Raw genomic sequence first — 15,453 nt, 5'->3', positions numbered from 1 at the left:
GATCCTCTAAGTATACATGTAGGAACAATATACAATAATTGCAAGTAATTCCAGTTTTGTTTTCTTCTTTCATGGTATGTGGGCACTGTTGATATGCTGCTTTGAGAGAATATGCTCATGAGTAAGTAGCCAGGTTGCAAACCATGTGACCAGCAGACATTGTTTGGAGGAGCTTTCAGTTTAGCAAGCAGCATGTAATGTGAAGCAGGTGTAGCTACACTTAACAATAGCTCCAAATCTTTGTGGTAAACCTGTCTTCTGAGCAATCCTGAACTACATCTTCAAATAAACCAAACCTGCATTTAATTTACTACTCTTGACTGAGGTTGACAAGTTTGTATTAAGAAAACATAGAAATACTTTTTTTTTAAAATAAATTTATTTTTCCAATAAAGGGACAATTTAGCGTGGCCAATCCACCTGCACTGCACATCTTTGGGTTGTGGGGGCGAAACCCACGCGAACACGGGGAGAATGTGCAAACTCCACACGGACAGTGACCCAGAGCTGGAATCGAACCTGGGACCTCGGCACCATGAGGCAGCAATGCCAACCACTGTGCCACCGTGCTGCCCTTGAAAACATAGAAATACAACAGGCATCACTGGCAAGGCCAGCATTTGTTATCCATTTCTAATTGCCCTTCAACTCAGTGGCTTTCATGACATTCAGAGGGCAGTTCGGGGTCAACCACATGGCTGTGGGTCAGCAGACACATGTGGGCCAAACCAGGCAAGAACAGCAGATTTCCTTGCTTAAAGTATGGGGTGTGGAATGGGCCTAGTTTTATCAGCCTTTGAGGAGTGGACAGTAATACCTCTGACTGCTTTAACTGCTAAGATTATTTTGACTCAAACAGATGACTTCCCTTATTTAGGTGCAAGAAGAAAGTTCCAGCAACGAAACGCTTTTCCATTCATAGAGCATCAAATGTGCTGACCCTTTCCCTAAAGCGATTTGCAAACTTCAGTGGTGGCAAAATTACAAAGGTGAAGTAATTTTCAATTTACTAGTGAGGTTTTTAGTGCTTATCAAGCCTTATAATGCTGCAAAATATGCTCGTCTTTCAGAAACATCATCCATAGCTGCATGACATAGTATTGTAGTTCCTTCACAGAAATATTGTTGCAGAATTTCTATACCTTTGCTGTTTTGCAAAATTTCAGTCTTGGTGAAAGATTTCTCCAGTGGAGGCAAATAGTGTCAGAATTACTGTAAATTTTTGTAGATTTTAAATTGCAAAAAATTCTGACTGGTCGTTCCTGTGAAGTTTCAAGAAACTAGTATGGATTAAAAAGAAATTGCTAGATATTATTTGCTGAAACATTAAAATTTATGTTTTGAAGCAAACTGTTAACTGTGAAAACTTCACTGTCTCTGTTTTAACAGGATGTTGGTTACCTTGAACACTTGAACATGCGTCCATATATGTCCCAAAATAATGGCGAACCAGTCAATTATGGGTTGTATGCAGTGTTAGTACATTCTGGATACAGTTGTCATGCTGGACACTACTACTGTTATGTCAAGGTGAGAAGTTGCGTTGTGAACTAATTCAAAGAACTGAATCCAAACCATTCCCTCTTTTTAAAATGTTGGAAATTCCGACCAAATTGGCCTTATCCACTGAGAACTTTTGTGTCACAATTTGTTCACCATTGGTTACTAATCTAGTTTATTAACAACCCTATACTAACTATTGGAGTTCTAACCTGAATGTAATTTTATTGCGTGTTCCTGATTTAGAAATGATAGAACTAATCCACATCCAAGACAAGGCTGACTGTTATTTCAGAAATAAAACTTATATTTTAAAAATGTTTTTAAATTAATCTAGACCAGGTTTAACGTTTTGAGGGTTTCCAGGTATAAAAACCCTTCCAATTAGGAAAAAGTAAGGTCCAACATTTTAATTTCGAACACCTAGGATCCTCTTGTGCTTGATTTGTACGGTACAAATGATGAGTATTTGTAAATTATGCAAAATTTATTAAGTAACATGTAGATATACTGAACAAAAAGCAATAAAGACAGCCTGGATACTGTATCCTCAAAAGGCATAGGATTCCTTGAACGCTGGAAACACAGCTGAAGTCTGTTTTATTCTGTCTCCAAAGTAATGATCAACTATATATCAGAAGTATATAATTGAAGTGATAGTAAAACTGTGGCAACAAGGGCACTAATTCACCAAGCTTTATCTCAGCAACTCACTATTCAGCACTTCCCTTTTTGGAATGGTCCAAATGAACCCCTTCTGTTGGCTATAGGATGCAAATCATCTTGTCACCCCATCTTTGCAGCCCCTGACTTAATGTTGTAAACTAAACCACTCTTCCTTAGACCTCAGAAGGTTACATTCCATTACAAACAAATGACATGTTTCCTCGTGATGCTGGCAGACATGAATAAAATCACATTCTCTTGTCAACATAAATTTAAAATTTTTTTTTAGAGTACCCAATTAATTTTTTCTAATTTAACGTGACCAATCCACCTAGCCTGCACATCTTTTTGGCTTGTGGGGGCGAAACCCACGCAAACACGGGGAGAATGTGCAAACTCCACACAGTCCGTGACCCAGAGCTGGGTTCGAACCTGAAACCTCAGTGCCATCAGAGGGTTAGATAGGGTGGACCGTGAGAGCCTTCTCCCGCGGATGGAGGTGGCTAGCACGAGGGGACATAGCCTTAAATTGAGGGGTAATAGATATAGGACAGAGGTCAGAGGTGGGTTTTTAACGCAAAGAGTGGTGAGGCCGTGGAATGCCCTACCTGCAACAGTAGTGAACTCGCCAACATTGAGGGCATTTAAAAGTTTATTGGATAAGCATATGGATGATAAGGGCATAGTGTAGGTTAGATGGCCTTTAGTTTTTTTCCATGTCGGTGCAACATTGAGGGCCGAAGGGCCTGTACTGCGCTGTATCGTTCTATGTTCTATGAGGCAGCAGGGCTAACCCACTGTGCCATCGTGTTGCCTGTCAACATATTTTAACCCAAGCCCCACTAAAATTATTAAAATCAACAGTTAAGACCACTTCCTATCAATATCAGAAAATAAAGGTTTTCTGCTGGTACAGATCAGTTAAAGCAATGCATGGTTTGTTTAAACAAAATGTGTTATCCCCTGTTCAATGCTGTTAACTATTCATTCAAAACAGAAACCCTTCATCAGACTTCAGTGCCATAGCTTCACACAAACAACTGCTTTCCTGTTCCCCAATTATCTTGGTTGTTAATTGTCCATCGGTTCTTGAAGTCCTCCCTTACAAAACCCCTGGAAATATAGTCAAAATCTTGCATGGGATTTAATCATATTCAAAGCAGATACTTTTGAGTATAATGCTCCTCAGTGGCACATTGTGATTAAAAATGAAATGCAAACCCAATAAAATAGAAATACACAACAGATTATCCAGCTCTAAAGAAATGGACAAAATGCGTGATCCCTCTACAAAACTCAGTCTTCTCTCTTCACAGATATTGATGGATCTGCACTTTTATTTTCAGTACAGTAAGAAGTCTTACAACACCAGGTTAAAGTCCAACATGTTTGTTTCAAACACTAGCTTTCGGAGCACTGCTCCTTCCTCGGGTGATCAATTGAGGATGTACTGGAAAATGAAAGATGTTTGCAGAATGCTGTTCTTGCTATAGAGGGAGTGCAGCAAGCATTTACATTCCTGGGGTGGTGGGACTGACGTGTGAGGAGAGATCGAGTTGGTTAGGATTGTATTCACTGGAGTTCAGAAGAATGAGGGGGATCTCATAGAAACCTATAAGGGTTCCTGATGGTGAGGGTGTCCAGAACAAGGGTCACAGTCTCAGGATATGGGGTAGACAATTTAGGACACAGCTGAGGAGAAATTTCTTCAACCAGAGAGTGGTGAGCCTGTGGAATTTGTTAGTGCAGGAAGTCGTTGAGGCCAAAACATTGCATGTTTTCAAGGAGCAGTTAAATATAGCACTTTGAGCGAAGTAGATCAAAGGATATGGAGGGAAATGCAGGATTAGGCTACTGAGTTGGATGAGCAGCCGTGATCATAATAAATGGCGGATCAGGCTTAAAGGGCTGAATGGCGTCTTCCTTCTATTTTCTATGTTTGTATGTCCACTGATCACATTGTAAAAAAGAGAGCAACCTCCTTAATCCAAAGTAAAATATACACTATGGTTAACAGTAACTTGATAAAAATCACGCAAACAAATTTTAGTAAATAATGAAAGCTTCAGATTACATTGATTACAAGACTTGATTGTTGATTGTTATTTTCTTTCAGGCCAGTAATGGGCAATGGTATCAGATGAATGATTCAATGGTTCACTGTAGCAACATTAAGGTGGTGCTAAACCAACAGGCTTATGTGCTTTTCTACTTGAGGTGAGTGTTGTTGCATTTTTTTATTAATGGGGTTTCCCTCTCTCAATAGTTGGTTACAACGTTTCTACAAATGGTATCATTTGAATGTGTAATCACCAAGTAATGGTTGGAATTTAGTCAGTGATAATGTTATTTGGGGTCAAGTTAAAACATGGCACTGGTAATGAATGAACCTTTGCATGTCAGGCTTTGGCAATTTTGGGAGAAAGCTATGGTGGTGTAAATCAGGATAAATGGAAAGCAGACCGAGTGGAAGTGGATTAGAAAAATGATTAAATATTAGAAAATATTCAAGTGTGTTGAAGGAGAGTATTATCTCAATCTTTCAGGAGAGGACAAGTTATATACTCCTCTCCCTTCATTCATTTGTGCCCCTTCCTCCCATTTTTCTTTAATTTTACCATCTCACTTCATGCTTTGTTGTGTCTCTGGTCCTAGTTTAAGGATGAATGGAGGAAAAAAACTTGATGAAAGCTCATCTTTTGTCATTGTTTTGCACTTCCTGGTAGTTTGTCAGAGTGGAGTCTGGAATGCAAGCCCGTAGTTGATTTATATCCATAGGCCAGGGAGAAATCCAGTCATTTGTGTTCTCCGAATTAAGGGGAAATGATGAACACTTCTGGCACAATAATCAAGATGGGTAGTGGGCAGATACATCTTTGTTTTCTTAAATGTAATTTCAAATTTTATTCTAGAACGATTGAATAATAGTGTCACTATACAATGAATCAAAGAGGGTATTTTAAACAAAGGAAAAGTTGAAGCGAACTGTTTCTAAAAATGATAGATTTGCCTACTTAGTTGATGATCGCAAAAAGGATATTAAACCATTGCAATACGTGTTGGTATTTATCTGACACTCATAATCAATGGCCCACTCATTATGTCCATAATATGTTGTGCTTCTCAACAAATGCCAGTTTTATTTAGTGCTTCTGTTCATTTGATATTTTCTGTAACATTGTACAATATTAATTAGTGATTCTTTGTTTCACCTGAAGAATTCCAAACTCTAAGAGTGGTGTAGATGATATGTCTAAGCACAACTCGATACAGTCTCTTGTCAAAACCAGCAATGGCACAACCATGCCCAAGAAACCGATGCTGAATGGATATTTGGGCTCACCTCAGGTGACAAAGGTCAGCTTGTTAACAATGTAATTAATAGCATGTTCCATTGTAAGAAATTATGATGTCTCGTATCATGAATTATTATTGAGTGTGACTGAGAGCACAAGGAAATGGGACTGAAGAGATGGGAGAGCCACCACTGGTACAATGGGCCAAAGAACCAGCTATAATGGAACTTCTATAATTCATTAGATTGACTATGCGGAGAAGAAAATCTAACCTGTCCCAAGTATTTCTTTAAAAAGGTATTATGATTCTAATGCACTCCAGGTGCTTTATGCCAGTCCCAGCACCAGGAGCAAGTCCAGAGTCCATATGAACAGCAGAGTAATTTGAGGTAGTGGGCTGCGGAGCTGTGGAGTGAATAGTGACTCATTTTACAGATACATATCGGAAATAATACAGTAATCGTTCAACCTCTTCAGCTCATGGGCAAAATAAATTCTGACATTTTATATCTCTGGTTACAGCTACTAATCAGACTTATTAAACAATAGAATTAGGGAAAACTGTCACACAGCAGATGGGAAAATCCAATGGATCACCTGAAGGTGCAAAATCTGTGCTAAAATCACCTCCAGATCTCTGTTACATTCAGTTTGGACCTTTTATACATTAAAGTGGATATTTATGGAGGTATGCCACTGTTATGGACTGGCTTGAGATGGTGGAATACTATTTACTCCCTTCTCACCTCCTCGATGTTTGTTTGGAGGGAGTGTTTTGAGCCTTTTGAATGTTGTGACTTTTAGTAATAGATACACTGCAGGCTTTTGGTTACCTGAAATGTAAATGCAAGGAACAAAGAATCATTCTCTCTCGCTCTCGCTCAGAGTTTGGATGAAGGCAAATTAGCCTCGTAGTGCCCTCTGTTGATTGAATTTTGGAATAAAAACTCCGTTATAGGAGGTGTAATGTCACATTTTGCATGTCTTTTCAAAGGATGGCATTAATGCCTTCCGAGCACAAGGCAAGGAATCAACCCATGTAATCCCTTGCAAGATAATTTTACACTGGAAATTGGCATTTTCACTTTATCAGACATTCAGTAAAAAGATCTTGATTAGGGGTGATGGTTATACATTTTCTTGGTTATACATTTTCTTAGATTTGAAATCTGAAATTTGATGAAGAGATGTCACGATTTTTCACAATTGAAACCACCTATCACACAAATGTAAAGAATATTACAGATTTTGTTGCTTTTTTGTCTGAAGCAAAGCAGCTGTCCAAGGGAGACATTACCTTCCCACCCCATCCATCAAGATAAGCTGCATCATTTTTAGGATCAACCAAGAATCTTTTGGCATTTTTGAAAAACTCCATGGACTATATTACTCATTAGTGGCCAGCTGATTGATATTACACTTTCAACAAAAACATTGGTCAGATTGGACTTTATAGATACACTGATGCAGAAGTTACACTCATTTGCTTTTAAAATGGTATCAATTCATGAAACAGATGTTTTTTATTTCTTATGCACAAAGACAGGCTGCTTAGGATAAACAATAAGCAAATTAAATTGGCACACTATTAAAATCCCATATAGGAATGTTTTTAAAAAAAATAGCATTGAAAGTCGACAGATCGCACCATGGGCGTTTGAACAAGCTTATTTTCTTAAATGATTTTACAGTTCTTGGAGGAGTTGCAGAGTCTAGGAATTGACATTTTCACTTTAAATGAACTTGAAAGGCATTACATGGGTTGGTTTCTTGGATTTCTCACCTTGCATCCTGAAGAAGTCACTGACTATTGCTGAGCCATAGGACTCAATCCTCAGGGCAATTGTGGCCAGCTATGCAGTAGATGGGGCAGCACGGTAGCACAGTCGCTTCACAGCTCCAGGGTCCTAGGTTCGATTCCCGGCTTGGGGTACTGTCTGCACGTTCTCCCCATGCATGCGTCGGTTTCCTCCGGATGCTCCTGTTTCCACAGTCCAAAGATATGCAGGTTCAGTGGATTGGCCATGCTAAATTGCCCTTGGTATCCAAAAAAGGTTAAGTGGGGTTCCTGGGTTACAGGAATAGGGTGGAGGCGTGGGCTTAAGTAAGGTGCTCTGTCCAAGAGCCGGTGCAGACTTGATGGGCTGAACGGCCTCCTTCTGCATTGTAAATCCTGTATTTCTATGATGGGCAGCCTCAAAGACTGCCCGGAGCGCTGACCCCAAATCATCCCCATCCCCCCCCCCCCCCCCCCCCCCCCCCCCCCCCCTCCCGGGAGGCCACTTGCAAACTGTTTCCATGTTCCCAAAACTAACCAGCATCCCACCTTGGAAAATTCCAGTTGGCCTCTGATAATTAAACCGTTTAACGATTAATAAACTATTGCCACTTGTGGGCTGGTAGCAATTGCGCCTGATCCAGTGTACAGATAAATGGCTCCGGGCTAAGATAGTGGCAACAAACTTGCAGCCGGCCAATTTGTTCTCATGGAAGCCACCCATGCTCCCTTGCATCCTTTAGATACCACCAGCAACCCACCCCCGCCCACACAATTCATTGTCGTGTGCAAATTTTCAAATTGTGTTTCTGGTTCCTGTGTCCAACATGCTAATGTAAAATATATTCTCCTGATTGTGCCTGTTGTGTAGAAACCAGAGTATCTGCAAGCAAAACTGCAAGCTTCTGGGAATGTTGGTGTGTCAGTCTCGAGAAACAACATTAACCAGTCACCCAGGCTTCCAGCGAAACCAACATATGCACCAAATTTCCTCGATGAATCATTGAAGAAGCTTAAAAAATCCTTACCTCAGCTGCAACCAAAATCCTCTCAGGGCCAGTCAGCGAATAGTTCAAGTAGCAGCAGAACATCAGGAACAGAAATTGCAAAGGCAGCTGCACCAGAAAGCAAGGAACTGCCTGCATCTACCTCATTCAAGTCATTGGTGGTGGCAACTGATGGACCAGAGCAGAAAGGAAAAGAAGACACCCAGAACCAGCAAAAAGACTTTGGCAGCCCCAAGCGTGGTTTGAATGGGAGCAATATTACAAAAAACGGATTGAATAACCAACATTCGGAGCCTGAAGAGTCTGACTCGGAATCACAAACGCACAGCTCGGCTAATGAGAGGACTGAGAGTAGTGCCGAGGATCAGGGAGTGTCCAAGATAAAACCCCAGCTGCTTGCAGAAGAGCAATCCAGCACAATGTCACCACCTCCAGCTAAGAGGCTCGCACTGTCAGCCAAAAAGGTGGGTGTGTGTTGTGGGGTGGATGAATTGTGGTAAATCTAAATATAGATACATTCTCTCAAACTTCATTGTTGTGCAAAGACGATGTATAAATTAACATTTAATCACGTCAGTTGTGTGTATGTCTGTGTGCCCACCTCTGAACCATGTATTGTGTGAATGCAATGTTGATAGTACTTGGCCTTTCCGTTATTAGGAAAATATATATTTTTAAACACTAGCTTTTTGTTCCAAGCATTTGCAAGTTTGACGTTGTTAGATATTAAGTTGGTTACTGGGTGATTCCTCTTAGCCTCGCCACAGGCAGAAACTTCACCTTCATTCTTCTCATTGAGGTAGATTCCATAACTTATCCATTATCTTAAATTTTCATCACACTATTGATGGTTATAAACTCCAGGTAATGCCAGACCCCCCCCCCCAATTTATTTTTCCACCTATTTTTAAACCTTTCCGCTCATTGATATCAGGGAATGTGTCCTGGCTTAATTATTTCTACCGGAAAATGGATAATGTTTTGGATTACTTGACCAATCCTTCCATCTCCATTTTTCCATGACCAGTACCAGCTGTTATTCAGTGTCTCATAACACACTATTGAGTTTGAAAATTACTTTGTGAGCTATTTAGCGGCATGAACCCAGATCCAGTTGCATGTGGCGTATTGATAACTTGGTGCTGTCATCATGAATGTCTTCCTTGATTTGGCATTAAGGAGTTTACAAAAAGCCAGTAACTAATTACATTTTTTGTGGAATGACAGAAAAATGACGCTGAAGCTTGCAAATGTTTCAAAACTGTGATTGATTAAATAGCAATACTTAATGTGACTGCCAATTTCATTGAAAATTATTTTGTTTATCTGTATTTTGTTGCTTGCACCTCGGGAGATTGTATGGGTTAAGTTTCATCATTGACTAGATGATTTGTACTTGACTGGAGAGGACAAGGGGAAAAGAAATGGATGAGATGGACCAAATTGTCTTTCCTCGTTCCATATTTTGTGAACTGTACCCATTTGGGAAAGCACTACTCATTGGATGTCAGTAATTGCTTAATTAAAATTCATTTTATATCAAAGAACATTAACCTATTTATTTTAATAATACAAAGTATGAGAGACTGCATTCCATCTGTTCAAAACTGTAAAAATAAGTTAACCCCGTGCAAAATCATAAGGGCCACATCTTTAAATGCAAGCTATTACTTTCTAGGTTCAAGCCCAATTTTTAAAAAAAACCTAGTCCTTAATCCTCAAATATTTAACTCTACATAACAATTATGAAGGGATTGGGGTGTAGATCAAAAAATATTTTTTCCAATGGTTGAAATGGGACGAATACAAAATTCAATGTTGGGTTAAGAAAGAGCAAAATGAATGTTTTACACATCGGGCTACACTACATAAGCTTGTGATGGAAACAGAATATGTTAGGTAGTTGAAGGAAAGAGGTAAGAGGATAGGGCAACATGACAGGAGCATGGGACGAGCATGATTGGTCATGTGAACAATGATCATCGAACTTAAACAGGTTGGACCAAACTGTTCCAAGTTGCCATTTTTACTTAATTTTGCATCAAGAATTGAACCTAGTATTTAATTCTGATGTTTAGAATTTTGAGTTGAAAGGAGCTCTACAACAAACTCCAATAATCCAGAGAGATAGAAACAAGAAAAGTAAAGTCTGCTGACTAAAAAGAAACATTTGTGGAGTCCAGTTCAATTTTAGGTGCTTAACAACCAACAAACGTTGAAGGAGCCTCCTGCAAGTGCTCTGTTACTCCTGTAAAGTCTTACAAATTCTACCTCATTAAAAACAAGTATTTAATCATAAAGATTATTTTTTTTCTGGTGCAATTTTTTATTGGGTTTTTGAACATGCATTATTTAACTTAAAGTACCCGCGCTAGCTAACTAAAGTCAGCTAGCAAACGGTGGTGAGGTGAGAGCAGGGCTGCAGACGTAGCAATTTTGTAGGAGACTCCCTTGAGGGTGAAGGACCAGGTGAGACTTAAAAAAGGGCTGGGTGAGTCAGGTATTTCACTCTGGACTTGACGGAAGGGCTGGAGGGATTGCGATAATGGTCAGCAAAAGAGTATGCTTACAGATGGAGAAGGTGGTGGCAGATCAGGGGTGTAGATATGTGATTGTGACAGGAGCGCTGGAGGGGAGGCTAGTGGTGCTGTTAAATGCATATGGCCCCAGTTGGAACAATATGTGATTCGCAAACTTGGACACACACAAGCTGATAGTGGGGGGGGGGGGGGGGGGGGGGGGGACTGGAACTTGGTGCAGGAGCCAAGGTTGGACAGGTCACGGCCGCGCTCGCTGGCCCCATCAGGGTGGGCGAAGGCGTTAGCTGTACTAATGGTGGAAATGGGAGGGGTGGATCCTTGGAGGTTTCTGCACCCGAAGGAGCGGGAGTGCTTGTTTTTCTCAGCAGTCCACAAGGTATATTCGCGGATCGACTTCTTTGTGGTGGGAAGGCTTTGTTGGCTGGGGTTAAGGGGTCGGAATACTTGGTAATTGCAGTGTTAGATCATGCTCCGTATTGGGTGGATATGGCGCTGGAGAAGTGGGTAGCGCAGAGACCAGGGTGGAAATTAGAATTGGGACTTTTGGGGGACCAAGTGTTCTGAGACAGAATTGAAAAGGTAATTAAGGAATATGTAGGTTTCAACTGTACGGGTGAGGTGTCAAAGGCGGTCGTCTGGTAGGCTCTAAAAGCGGTGGTGAGGGGGGAGGTGATCTCGTTTAAGGCCAGGGTGGACAAGGAGGAGCGGTTGGAGTGACAGAGGGTAATAGATGAGATGTTGGAGGTGGATAGGAGTTGTGCAAGAGGATGGGGACCCAGCCAAGTTGGAAAAGAGGAAGGAACTACAGGCGAGCTTTGACCGACTATCTACCAGGAAGGCGGTGCGCCAACTGAGGCGATCAAGGGGTGCAGTTTACGAACATGGAGATAAGTCTGTTAGCAGGTCAGCTCCGGAGGGAAGCAGCGGCAAGGGAAATTGTACAGATGAGGGATAGGGCATGGAAGTTGGTGGTGGCACCGGATCTGATTAACAAGCTCTTTGAGGAATTTTATGAGGTTGTACAGGTCAGATCCACCCGGGGGAGATTGTGAGATGCAGGAATTTCTAGATGGGTTGGAGTTAGGGGAGGGGAACAGGGCTACATTAGAAGGAGCAATAGTGGAGCAGGAGATACAGGATGCGAATGGGAGGATGCAGTCGGGGAAGGTAGCAGGGCCCAATGGGTTTCCGGTGGAATATTATTTTAAAAATTCCGGGATAAGCTGGCACCCTTGGAGGTGGGATGGAAGTTTTCGGAAACGGGAGGAGAAGGGGATTGAGACACTAAAAGATTTGTTTCTTGGGGGTCGGTTTGCAGGATTGAAGGAGCTGGAAGCAAAGTATGGGCTGGAGCAGGGGGAAATGTTTAGATATCTGCAGGTTCGAGATTTTGCTCGAAAGGAGATACAGAACTTCCCGGAGGAGCCAGCCTCCACATTGCTGGAGAAAGGGATTGTGTCAGCGGTCTATGGAACTATTTTGGAGGAGGAGAAGGCACCGTTGGAAGGGATCAAAGCAAAGTGGGAGGAAGAGGTGGGAGAGGATATGGAGGATGGGTTTTAGTGTGAGGTGCTCCGGAGTGTGAATGCCTCCACCTCGTGTGCGAGGTTGGGGCTGATGCTGCTGAAGGTGGTATACAGAGCACATCTCACGAGGGCAAGGATGAGCCGATTCTTCGAAGGAGTAGAAGATGCGTTTGGGGGGGGGCTAACCACCCTGACCACGTTCATATGTTTTGGTCCTCTCCCATGCTAGAGGATTACTGGAAGGAGGTTTTTAGCATAATTTCTAAAGTGGTGCGCATGAAACTGGACCCGGGCACTCGGGAGGCCATATTCGGGGTGTTGGACCAGCCAGGGTTGGAAACAGGTGCGGAGGCAAATGTTGTAACCTTCGCCTCGTTGATCGCCCGAAGGCAGATCCTGATGGGTTGGAGAGCAGCCTCTCCACCCTGTCCCCTGACGTGGTGGGGGGGATCTGTTGGAATTCTTGACTCTAGAGAAGGTTAAGTTTCAATTGTGGGGAAGGACAGAGGGGTTCTACAATTCATGGCCATTATTCATTATGCACTTTCAAGAACTGGATAACGTGTTGAACATTAGGTGGGGGGAGGGGGCGATGGGTGTTAATGGGGGCTGTGGGGATTCCTGATTCCTTTTTGTCAGTTTATGTGAACATGTGGGTGAATGTTTTGGGTTTGGTGGGAGGATGGGATCGTTGTTATTGATATGAGGATTGACATATTTGTTACTGATTATTGTTTATTGTTGGTGGGTGTAAATTGCGGAGAAAATGGGGAAAAAGGAGGAGAATAAAGAAAAACTTTGAAAAATTTAGCTTCATGTGGTATTCCAGTGCTTCACTGTTGATCATTGCAGGTTCCCCTGAGTTGGGAATGGCGTTCCCAAATTTGTGCTGCCTTTTTAAGGTGTTAATTTGTACTTAGTGCAACTCACGGGCAATTTATTTTTTAAAAAATATTTTTTATTCTCCTTTAAATATTTTCTATTCTCTTTTTTCACATTTTCTCCCAAACTTACACCCAACAGTAAACAATAATCAGTAACAAATGAAATGTCAATCCCCATATCAATAACAACGATCCCATCCTCCCACCAAACCCCCAAACATTAGCCTGCATGTTAGCATGAACAAATGACAAACAGAATTCGGAATCACTCATAGTCACCATTCGCACATACAGTCCCCCAACCCCCCCTAATGTTCGATGTGATCCAATTCTCGAAAGTGCGTAATGAATAACGCCCATGAATTGTAGAACCCCTCCATCCTTCCCCTCAGTTCAAAATTGACCTTTTTCAAGCGTCATGAATCCAGCAGGTCCCCTCGGCACGCCAGGGCACAGGGTGGAGAGGTTGATCTCCACCCTAACAGGATCTACCTTCGGGCGGTCAACTGGGCGAAGGCTACAACATCTGCCTCAGCACCCGTTTCCAACCCCGGCTGATCCAACGTCCCGAATATTGCCTCCCGGGGACCCGGGTCACTCACGGGCATTTAAATCTTAAGATAGTACTTTTCAGCTTCAAGCCCAATTTTAAAATAAAATCCAACCCTTGACTTTAAAATATGCAACTCCACGTAACCAGAATTATGACTGGATTGGAGAATAGATCAAAGCATATTTCTTTCCAGTGATTGAGTGGATATAGATCAAAGATTAATTGTCAGTTTAAGGAAAGAACCTAATTTTCATCATTGCGACAGTCATCTCCAAACCTATGCCTTTCGGGGCCAAAAGTTGAACACTGGTTCTTCATGATCTGTGAAATTGGGCTTTTCATGACCAATGGCGGTCTTCTGGCACACCTTACATTTGACAATCAGACAACTTTCCCCTTTGGGTTTTGGTCATGGGGAACATTATACTCAAACTAATTCAAGGTATGAGAGGAATTAAATGTTAATATCAAGCCCAAATTTTATATCTCTGTACTGAAGGCGATGTTTGCTGGATTGCTTTTTTAACTGAATTGTTAATTTCATATTAAACTGAGTGATCCGCTATCGAGAGCTTTTGTGTTTAGTTCCATACTCGGATACTGAAAAACCTGTGCTGAAAGTATAATTTTTTTAGAAATTGTTTATTCTGTTGGCCTTGTTCTTTGTTTATGTCTAGTATTTCTAGTCTAAAACTGCAAATGTTCTTTCCTGTGAAGTAACTGGTAATTGTTTTGACATTTTGTGGTCTGTTGTTTTCCTACTTTGCTTCCCTAGCTGTCTAACCATGAAAACTTTTTGATTCTTCTTTGCCATACCCTCTTTTATGTTTTTCTGCACTCATGGATACTTTTTCGACCACCAAGTTTTTATTTATGTCAATAACTGCAGGCCACGTACAACTGGAAGGAGACAGAAAATGAACCATACTCCCCATTACTCTCATCAGCCCACAAAGCAAAATTAATGAAAAAAGGCCACATATCTTCTGCAGACAAAACTAGGTAAGAGAAATTTGTACCACTGACTAAAAAGCTTTACATCATTGATACACCATCAATAATACACAACGAGTTGATAAAGTTCACTGAGGCTTTAATACACTAAACAGCAAGCCTCCAGCCTCTGGACCCGAACTGGGGCCGGAGGTGAGGACTTGCCACTTTTATACAGAAGCCCCGAGGGGAGGAGCCACAGGCGGAGCCAACCTGGACAAGCCCAGGTATGTCTGATACAGTACAGTCCGGACAATACAATCACGTGGTTTACCACATTCATCAAGATGAATAGTTAGGTAGTTTTAATCAATAGTTCAAATAAAATCACTTGGTTCTCATTAATTGCATCTGGTGAATCCAGTATCACTAATCCCATACATAATAGCCAGGGTAAGGAGCCTGATGTCAAGGGGATACAGTCCGAGATTATTGCTGCTGTTATTTAGGAGAGTCATATGCACCTGATCATTGTTTGTGGCCTTGAAATGAACAATTTTAATAATGGATATATAGTGCCTTCAATGTACAAAAGCCATGCCAAGGTGCTCCACCAAAGTGTAATTCGACAAAAATTGACAAGCAGCCAAAGAAGACAATATAAACAGAAAATACTGGAAGTCCTCAGGACAAGCAGAATCTGAGAAGAGATGTCAATTTAACATTTGATTTAGTAGCTCTGTCATAATATCAGGATTAGCTTGGATAAAG

At 41.4% G+C, this 15,453-nt stretch overlaps 1 protein-coding gene across 4 annotated transcripts in view; it reads left to right on the top strand.

Moving 5' to 3' along the window:
• usp36 (ubiquitin specific peptidase 36) overlaps positions 1–15,453 on the top strand; it is a 68,073-nt gene that overhangs the window by 36,276 nt on the left and 16,344 nt on the right. For all 4 annotated transcript variants that reach the window (XM_038776624.1, XM_038776623.1, XM_038776626.1 and 1 more), the window contains 6 exons: positions 878–989; positions 1,390–1,530; positions 4,283–4,383; positions 5,385–5,523; positions 8,111–8,710; positions 14,639–14,751. In XM_038776624.1, coding sequence (XP_038632552.1) covers positions 878–989; positions 1,390–1,530; positions 4,283–4,383; positions 5,385–5,523; positions 8,111–8,710; positions 14,639–14,751 — 1,206 coding nt within the window. The remainder of the gene's footprint in view (positions 1–877; positions 990–1,389; positions 1,531–4,282; positions 4,384–5,384; positions 5,524–8,110; positions 8,711–14,638; positions 14,752–15,453) is intronic.

The sequence above is a fragment of the Scyliorhinus canicula genome, chromosome 18 (assembly GCF_902713615.1).
Source record: "Scyliorhinus canicula chromosome 18, sScyCan1.1, whole genome shotgun sequence".
NCBI classification, from domain to species: Eukaryota; Metazoa; Chordata; class Chondrichthyes; order Carcharhiniformes; family Scyliorhinidae; genus Scyliorhinus; species Scyliorhinus canicula.
Note: the sequence above shows the minus strand (reverse complement) of the source record. Positions and strands in the feature narration are given on the sequence as shown.